The sequence below is a fragment of the Nicotiana tabacum genome, chromosome 12 (assembly GCF_000715075.1).
Source record: "Nicotiana tabacum cultivar K326 chromosome 12, ASM71507v2, whole genome shotgun sequence".
Lineage (NCBI taxonomy): Eukaryota > Viridiplantae > Streptophyta > Magnoliopsida > Solanales > Solanaceae > Nicotiana > Nicotiana tabacum.
This window is the reverse complement of record NC_134091.1, coordinates 126,113,176-126,122,957: the sequence shown is the minus strand read 5'-3', so window position 1 is coordinate 126,122,957 and position 9,782 is coordinate 126,113,176. Positions and strand designations below refer to the sequence as shown.

Here is a 9,782-nt window from a genome sequence, read left to right as displayed (position 1 = left end):
CTCCTCGCGACATTAGCAGCCGCCTGAAAGGAAATCTCACTTCTGGCCTCCTTGGCCATCTGAAGCCTGATAGGGTGAGTGAGTCCCTCAATAAACCTCATCACCCTCCTCTCTCTCTCTCTCTCTCTCTCTCTCTCTCTCTCCCTCAGTAGGTAGTAAAAGGACAACATGACCAGCTAAATCCACAAAACGGGATTCATAATGAGTAACAGTCATACTGCCCTACTGTAGATACTCAAATTGCCTGCGGTAATCCTCTCTCAATGTGATAGGGAGAAACTTCTATAGAAATAGCCGTGAGAACTGTTCCCATGTCAATGCAGGCAATCCAACGGGTCTGGTCAATGTATAATCTCTCCACCACCTCTTGGTGGAACCCATCATCTAAAATACAACAAAATCGACCTCATTGGTCTCAACTATACCCATGTTCCGCAGTACCTCATGGCAACTGTCAAGATAATCTTGTGGGCCCTCAGAAGGTGTACCACTAAAGTGAACTGGAAAGAGCTTAGTAAACTTATCCAGTCTCAATAAGGCCTTAGAAGACATGGCGGGCCTATCATCGGCCTGTGCCACAACAACTGGCTGAACTACCTCAACTGGCGGGATTGCTGGAGCCTAATTCTGGGGGGCCATCTACTCCGGAGCGGGAGTAGTAGGAGTCTGTGCTCCTCCCCCAGCATGTGATACGGCTGGTGCCACTGGATATGTACTATTATGGGCCACGCCCTCCATAAGACTCACCAAACGGACTAGAGCGTCCTGATGCACTGGAGTAGCTATAAATCCTTCTAGGACTTGAACTGGTCTAACCGGTATAGTCTGAACGGGAACCTCCTCCTGAAGATCCACCTGAGGTTCTACAACAGGTGTTGCTGCTCGAGCTCTAGACTTAGCTCTACCTCTGCCTCGGCCTCTAGCACGACCTCGGCCTCGACCTCTAACCCTACCCCTGGCCATAGTTGTCACTGGGGGCTCTGGTCCCTGTCCGTCGGTAGATGTATTACGTGTTCTCGCCATCTGCGAGAGAATAAGAATAGAATGATTCAATTGTCGATTATAGAATAAGATCGCACGACAGGATAAGAAAGAAGTGATATTGTTCCTAAACTTCATAGCCTCTGAGAGATAAGTACAGACGTCTCTGTACCGATCCTTCATACTCTATTAAGCTTACCTGTGACTCGTGAGACCTATGTAACCTAGTGCTATGATACCCGCTGTCACGACCCGAAATTCCACCTTCGAGTCCGTGATGGCGCCTAACATTTTACTTGCTAGGCAAGCCAACGTTAGAATAATATTAGTCATTTTAAAACAAGTTTAAACTAATTAATAACAAAGAAACAAATGCGAAAGTAGGTTCTGAAATGTAGTGAATAATCCATAATAGTAGAGATGTCTAAGTACCATCCCAGAACTAGAGTCACAAGTACACGAGCTTCTAGAATAATACAAATAAAGGTCTGAATAAAATTCAAGTTGTTTGAAATATAATACACAACTGAGATAATATAGAAGGGGACTTCAGAACTGCGAACGTTGTGCAGCTATACCTCAAGTCTCCACTGGTAGCTGTATCCGGAAAAATCTACAGTACGCCGCTGGGACCAACTTCGAAATCTGTACAAGAAGTGCAGAGTGTAGTATCAGTACAACCGACCCCATGTACTGTAAGTGCCGAGCTTAACCTCGACGAAGTAGTGACGAGGCTATGACAAGACACGTATGTAAACCACCTGTACAAGTATATACAAAATACAAAGTAACAATAATATAACAAATAACAATTTATAAATTGGGAGAGAATATGCGAAGATGAAGGATATAATAATTTCGGCAGGAGGAATGTTACTTAACAACCAATTAATTTATCAACAATAAAATGAGTAATTTATCAGCAATAAAATGAGCAAATGATAATATGAAAATGGCACGACACCACCCTTCGTGATTTTACTCTCATTTGACACGGCATCACCCTTCGTGATTTTACACTCACAAATGGCACGACAACACCCTTCGTGCTCTTATACTCACAAATGGCACGGCAACACCCTTCGTGCTTTTACACTCACAAATAGCACGACAACACCCTTCGTGCTTTTACATTCTTTCTTACCATGAAAATAATAATATAAATTCGGAAGAGTATTTAAGTGTGGGGATATACACTTATCAATCAATTCTATTCCATGAATAATGATCAAATAATAAATAATAAACTTAAGCAGGAATATCTTAATTAAATAGACAATTATTCACAATAAACAAATTCCATTCGCATGCTTTGACTCAACCACAACGCATAAGTGCTCGTCACCTCACATATACGTTGTATCCGCACATTAAATCATGTAGCAAATAGACAATTAAGTCATACTCCCTTAAGTCAAGGTTAACCACAACACTTACCTCGTTTTGCAACCAAAATTCAAGAATCCAATAAATTTTTGCCTCGCGAATTCGTATCTAAAATCCTCAAATCTAGCCATAAACAATTCAACATACTCAATATAAATTGTAGGAATTAATTCCATATGAATTTATAAATTTTTCGGATAAAAATACGAAATTTATTTTAAAAATCAACAGTGGAACCCACGTCTCGAATCCTAAAAAAACTCATGAAATCCGAACACCCGTTCCGATACGAGTTCAACCATATAAAAATTATCGAATTCCGACATTGGATTGACTTTCAAATCTTCATTTTACATTTTTGGAAGATTTTATAAAAATCTAATTTTTCTTCCATAAATTCACGGATTCATAATGTAAATGAGTATGGAATCATGAAATATAATCAATAGAGGATAAGGAACACTTACCCCAATATTTTTCCGTAAAAATCGCCCAAAAATTATTTTATCCGTGCTAAAAATCGAAAATGGTGGAAAATGGGTCGAAATCCCATTTCTAGAACTTAAATTCTGTTTGCCCAGATTTTTACTCATCGCGATCGCGAACATTCACACGTGATCGCGAAGAATAATTTTTTCACTGCCCAAATTAACTCTACGCGATCGCAGACACATTCACGCGATCATGAAGCACACGATTCCAACTCTACACGATCGCAGCCCCCATCACGCGTTCGCGAGTCACAAACTCCCAAAGCTACGCGATTGCATCCCACTTCACGCGATCGCATAGAACAAATTCAGTAGCCCCCCACCCCCCAATTAACCCTACACGATCGTGAATATCCCCACGCGATCGCATAAAACGAAACTCCACTGCCCAACTAAGCCTACGCGATCGCAGACACATTCACGCGATCGCGTAGAAGAAAAACAGAATCAGATATCAAAAAATTTCAGCAGCTGTTCAAGTCCAAATTTTTGATCCGTTAACCATCCGATACTCACTCGAGCCCTCTATGTTCCAAACCAAATATGCACACAAATCCAAAACCCTCATACGAACTCGCTCGAGTGATCAAAATTTTAAAATTTTTATTTTCACAACCGAACGTCCGAATCACGTCAAATTAACTTTGTTTCTCACCAAATTCGACAGACAAGTCATAAATGACATAACAGACCTATAAAAAATTTCAAAACTCGAATCCGACCCCGATATTAATAAAAGTTAATTTGTAGTCAAACTTTAAAATCTTTAAGCCTTTAGACTTCTAGTTTTCGCCAACTAGCTATAATTCAAGTTAGGGACCTCCAAATTAAATTTCGGGCATACGCCCAAGTCCCAAATCACGATACGGACCTACCGGAACTGTCAAAATACTGATCCGAGTCTTTTTGCTCAGAATGTTGACCAATGTCAACTCAGTTGAGTTTTAAGGCTCTATTTCACATTTTAGTAAATTTTTCATATAAAACTTTTCAAAAAATTATACGGACTGCGCACGCAAGTAGAAGAATGATAAATAGTACTTTTCGAGGTCTTAAATCACATAAATAATTATTAAATTTAAAGATGACCTTTTGAGTCATCACAGAAATGTCGTTCTCATTTTTTATCCTTTAAGAGTATATTTTATATTGGACAGAGTAGTAATTTTTGTTATTTTCCTAAGGGATCTTTACAAAAATAGCCGGCCATAATCATTGTTTACCTTTTCTAGCCATATGCATAGATTATACATTGATTATATATAATTATACACATATAATACATAAATTATGCAAATATTATACATCCAACGGCTATTTTTAGTTTAAGTGTTTGGATGTGTAGCTATTTGGGTTAAATCTTCTTTTCCCAATACGTAGGAATAGTCATTAATTAGTTTTCTAATATTTAGGGATAATCATTTAATTAATAACCTAATATTTAGGACTTTGATATGGAAAATCATATAATTATCGTTTTGTTGTAAAATATTTATTTAAGAGTCCTTGACGAGCTTCTTTTTTTTGTTAAAAAGTTTTAGGTTTAGTATTGTTTATTTTCTTTTTCTTTTTCAAAACTCCTTTTCTTCGTATAATTTATGTAATTTGATTATACAATGAGATACAATAATTTATTTTTTCTAATTTGTTGGAAATAATTCATATAATATTTATTATTATTTAAAAATAAATAAATTGTATTTTATTCTTGAAAAAAAATATTATTTTCTATCAATTTGTTAATCCTGTTTGTGTCTCTAAAATGAACAAGGGAATAACCTTTCAAAAAAAAATCAAAAAAGTCATTAAGTTTTGAAGGATTATATGTGACTGCTGAAATTAAAAAGAAGCACGATAACTTATGAATTTAAAGCGATTGAATTAACAATTTAAATAAATTTTTAGTTAAATATATTGACTGATACTTGAGAACTTGTATGAAGATTAATAATTTTAGGAAAAATTAACTTTTATTTTATCACTCAAATATAATATTTATATAGTATTTTAAAATTCTTTCTTATTGAGATAATGTACACGCGCAATGCGCGGTTCATAAGACTAGTTCATATAAAATGATATGGAGGGAGTAATATGGAATATTCTCTTCCAAAAAAGAAGAAAAAAGGAAAAAAGGGAAATGTATATTTTTAAATCTAATCGACATATGTTTCGGCTTATATTCCTACTACTGTAATAATCTTCACCACTTCCTTTTTAATTGTATCGAAAGGCCCAATGAATTAGCATTTAAATATGTAATATTTTATATATATTTTGGCTAGTGAATGAAATTAGTTTTGGTTGGTCGGTCAATTTGTATTTTGCAAAAAAAAAAAAAAAAAAGAATTTCTTGAATTATTTTGGCAACATGGAAGCTAAAACTTGGGTCGGGTCAACCCGTCCAAGGTCCAATAAAATTGGATTGGCAGATTCCAGACAAAGAAATTACTGTGGAAAAAGAAAAGTGCTGCTTCTAACTCTATCCTCTTCCCCTCATCGTCTATTGTGAAAGCTTTCTTCTGTGAAGCAAATGGCGACAATGGCAGCTCTGCAGAGCTCGTTTACATCTCTTTCGATCTCCTCCAACTCATTCTTGGGCCAACCTTTTTCTCCTCCTCTCTTCCCTCCTCTGGTACCATGCTTTACTTACCACTCTTTTAAATTTCCTTCTATTTTTACTTACTGTTGTCCATTGATAGTCTCCTAGTATTATTTTTTTTTTAAATATTGGTTTCTCAAATAATGTGCTTTGTAAATTTGGGTTGTTAATGGTTGCTTTATTCGTATAAGACTTGGTACATGTTATTTTGCTGGAATTGTCTTGCAATTCGTGGAAACAGGAGCCTTGCCGTGACTAGTAAAGTTGTTGCTATGTGACCAGGAGGTCACGGGTTCGAGTGAAAACAACCTCTGCATTAGCAGGGGTAAGGCTACCCCTGCGTACGATAGACTCATAGACCCATGTGGTCCGGCCCTTCCTCGGACCCACGCATAGCGGGAGCTTACGGTGACAGAAACTCTATACACCAAGGTGCATTTGGTATAGAGTAAGATGTTTATTTTCGGGTATAAAAGTTGGTGACATATATGTATTTCAATAATAATGTCTAAGTATTTATTAGAACATGTGAGGTTAATTAAGAGTTGAAAATTTTATTAAAAGGAAAATGATCATCAGGGCTTTGGTTCAACTATAGAGGTAGCACAACATGATGTGTGGTAGGAAAGGAATGGGTCATGGATTCGATCCTGACTGGTGAATGAGATCTGGTATTTAAGTAGAAAAGGGTTGAGCCTTGGGGTTTGCTCCCTTTCAAGGTCTCAAGTTCGAAACCCACTGGGTGCAAACAATTTCTGAGGGTCATCGGATTGGGTAAAACCTGAATTAACCGTGGTGCACTTGCGGAAAACTCCTTGCTGAGGGCCTGTGCACCCCCGGGATTAGTCAGGGCTCAAAGAGACTCGGACACCCGGTGCAAAATCAAAAAAGTAGAAAAGGGTAGAGGGACTAACACATCCATCGAGTTTTGAAGCTGGAAATAGCAGTTTTCTCCATTATGTAATTTATGTATGTGTGTATATAAAGAAAAGTGACTTCCGCCCATGTGTGATATAATTCATTTTTCTCGTTTCTGCGGAAAGGATTTTCCTTGAGGAAAACATTATCAAATTTCAAGGCAAGGAAGCACTTGAAAACATTTTCCTTGAGGAAATATATCTCGCGTACCAAACACACCAACTAGACTATGGATGAGATTGGTGCAAAGCTAGATCAAAGATTCTTTGTCAGCGGGTGCGAAATACCACTGCACTTGTAACTACTACTATGTGATAGTGGGTTTGAACTTAGTGTGTGTCTGTATTTTAAGTTGCTCATACTTTAAGTTGAGGTGGCGCGGTTGCCATACCACATCTTCCCTGAGGTTAATGTGAGTTTCACCGATTACTTTAAATGTAGTTCATTCTGTATGTTTGATGCTTTTGTTTGCGAGTTTCAAAGTGAACTGTCTTTGTTTTGGTCTTGCATCGACTTAATTAAGAGGAAGATATGCTATTGAAGAATTGATTTCTACCTGTAGATATGTAACTGCTCTTCCAAGGTGCTAACTGTGGCCAAATTCTTGATCATTTTAGAGGCTCTCAATGTTTCAAGTTCTGATTTTGATCTATCTGTTGTTCAACATAACTGGACAAATAACTTGTTGATAGCAAAAGAGCTGTATTCGTGGTTTAGCATGTAAAGACACTTAAATTCCATAGGATGAGTCCTCCATATTTATTAATAAATATGAATGAGTAGTTGAAGAGAACAATTTTATGTGGAAATCAACTCTCCAGAGTGTACATCATAATAAGTTCTTAAATGAAGCTTCTAGACATCTTCAACATGAGGGATTAAAAACACCCGTTACATGATAAGCAGTTGAAGCAAAATATTGATTTCTGAATATCTTCTTCAAAATATGGACTTGCTGTATTTAGGTTGATGCTCCTTACTACAACTGTTTACTAGTCCTCTTATATTGTCCTGCTTGCGTGACTTGTCTTTTTCACGCGTCGAATTGCAACAAGATAAATTTTTGTTCAATTAACGACAGTCTTCAAATGATACTTTGCAGGTCAAATCAACACAAAGTCCAGGTCCCATTGTAGCCAAGGTTGGTATCTTAGATCTATTTTTGGTATTTTCTCTGCTATCAGGTTGTGTACTTTTTCCATGACCCAAAAAAGAAGATTTTCTTGTAAGGTGCTTAGACTAACTTAATAGCAGTTCGGAACAACTGCCAGAAAATGTTATCTGTTGGTGACTCAAGGCACACATTCTTGTAGTTGGAAGAAATGAAAATGAAGAGCAGATAAAATGTTATGCTCTTCCAAGGTGCAACTGTTGGTGATTCAAGGCACACATTCTTGTAAAAACGTTCTTCATTTTCATTTCTTCTGCAGCTTAAGCGATGGGAGCGTAAGAAGTGTAAGCCAAACAGCCTTCCGGTGCTACACAAAATGCATGTGAAATTGGGAGATACAGTAAAAGTGATATCCGGCCACGACAAAGGTAAGATTGGAGAGATCACTGAGATTATCAAGCACAACAGCAAAGTCGTCGTAAGTGAGATAAACTTGAAAACCAAGCATGTGAAGAGTAGAGATGAGAATGAACCGGGCCAAATAATCAAGGTTTTCAATTTCTTTCCTTCTCACTGTATCTAATTTTCCTATAAGTTAATCTCATGTTTCTCTTTTGTTATGGCTCCAACTTATTCAGGACTGAGGCATAGTTGTTGTCGTTCTCTTTTGTTATGGATAAGGCTAACATAAACTAATCAGTCTTCATGAGAAAATAACTTTTTAAGTCTGGTGCTTTCAGATTGAAGCTCCTATTCACAGCTCGAACGTGATGCTTTACTCGAAAGAGCAGAAGGTAGCCAGTCGGGTGGGTCATAAAACACTCGACAACGGGAAAAGGGTCAGGTACCTCGTAAAAACCGGAGAAATTATTGATAGTGCAGAGAACTGGAAGAGAGCTGTCAAAGAGAAGGAAAAAACAACAGAAGCAGTGGCTGCTACTTCTTAGAAGGCTGGCTAGTGAAATCTAGTTGTTGTACTTTCTTCAATTCTCCATTAATGTGTTATCTGTATGTATTTATTTGTAGCCACTCCTTTAACCATTCCTACAAAAAAGGTTGTTCAAGGCAGAAGGGAAAAGGTACACTAACAATTTTGTATTTGTATTTATTGTAAAAGTTCCATACCTCAAAAGATGGTATATTTGGCTCAATCTTAATGCAAGACCAACATGAATGTTACCGAATTAGATTTAATTCTTTTTTTTTTGTTGAGAAAGAAGCTAGTAAGGTAAAGTTATCTCTGTGTGATCTGCAAGTCACGGGTTCGAGTCGTGAAAGCAGCCACAACTGCTTGTATTAGGGTAGATTGTTTAAATCATACCCTTACGAATACGGTCCTTTCCTGAATCCTGCGTAAATGCGAGATGCTTTATGCAACAGACTTTCTTTTTATCATTCATCAATTAGCTGGGGTGGTATGAGAGAACTTGCACAACTTTGAATTAGTAAAAACAACGAATCAAAATATAGTATATATATGAAAATTGACAAGTGAGCAAATTCACAACTTCTGGCTCGAGTTGCATAAATGTGTTTCTATATATAATCAAAAGAATGTAACAATAAGAAAAAATTAATAGTTCTAGTCATCCACCTTTATATTATTAAAATAAGGAAAAATTTCACATAAAAATAACTGTGCTCCCTACTTTTCAATTTTATAGCTCGTATTTCAATTTACAACCAACTAGCCCAAAACATAACAGGCTAAGATTTAACATTCAACTCTAATAGGTTCTCGAAATTACTATTCAATTTTTAAAAAAGATTGCTCAAGCTTTTAAGTTAATTTTCGAATCAGTAACTGTGACTCAAATAGTAGTTCAACAAACCAAATCCATTTGGGTGGTGAAAATTAGATTTTTAACAAGTTTAAATATGTGGGTTTAAATTTCGAATTTGATTTTGTGAGAAATTTGGAGTAAGTGTTATTTAGACTTGATAGAAATAGTATAAGGAGGTTGTATATAAAATTTGAAGTTATTTAATGGAGATTTGGACTGGTTTTGAACAAGAATTGCAACTGAAAATCGTGAAAAAAGTCCGTTTACGACGCTTGTATAAAGGTGTATAAGATGTGTTTATACACTCATATACACTATTATACAAGATTATACATAATTATACAAAAAACTGACTTCGTCTTCTTCCTTGCGTCTTTTCTGAAATTTAACTCAAATCTACTCCAAATCAATTCAAATTTAAATTTTGAACTCCTTTTGATATTTTCAATCAATTGGAACAACACCTAATCCAAACAACTAACAAACTCAACAAATTATATTTTCGAAAG

At 36.4% G+C, this 9,782-nt stretch overlaps 1 protein-coding gene across 1 annotated transcript; it reads left to right on the top strand.

The window, feature by feature from the left end:
- The first annotated feature begins 5,299 nt into the window (after positions 1-5,299).
- Positions 5,300-8,673, top strand: LOC107800556 (large ribosomal subunit protein uL24c-like). Its single transcript, XM_016623775.2, has 4 exons — positions 5,300-5,493; positions 7,481-7,519; positions 7,809-8,039; positions 8,230-8,673. Exons 1-4 carry the CDS (start codon positions 5,392-5,394, stop codon positions 8,434-8,436), a joined length of 579 nt encoding a protein of 192 aa, XP_016479261.1. The 5' UTR covers positions 5,300-5,391; the 3' UTR covers positions 8,437-8,673.
- The last annotated feature ends 1,109 nt before the right edge of the window (positions 8,674-9,782 follow it).

What these genes read in the sequence shown, in the direction of transcription:
- LOC107800556 (XM_016623775.2), top strand. Translation starts at nt 5,392, where the DNA reads ATGGCGACAATGGCAGCTCTGCAGAGCTCGTTTACATCTCTTTCGATC. An exon ending in CTCCTCTCTTCCCTCCTCTG is followed by an intron (nt 5,494 to 7,480) that starts GTACCATGCTTT and finishes GATACTTTGCAG; the next exon opens with GTCAAATCAACACAAAGTCC. An exon ending in CAGGTCCCATTGTAGCCAAG is followed by an intron (nt 7,520 to 7,808) that starts GTTGGTATCTTA and finishes TTTCTTCTGCAG; the next exon opens with CTTAAGCGATGGGAGCGTAA.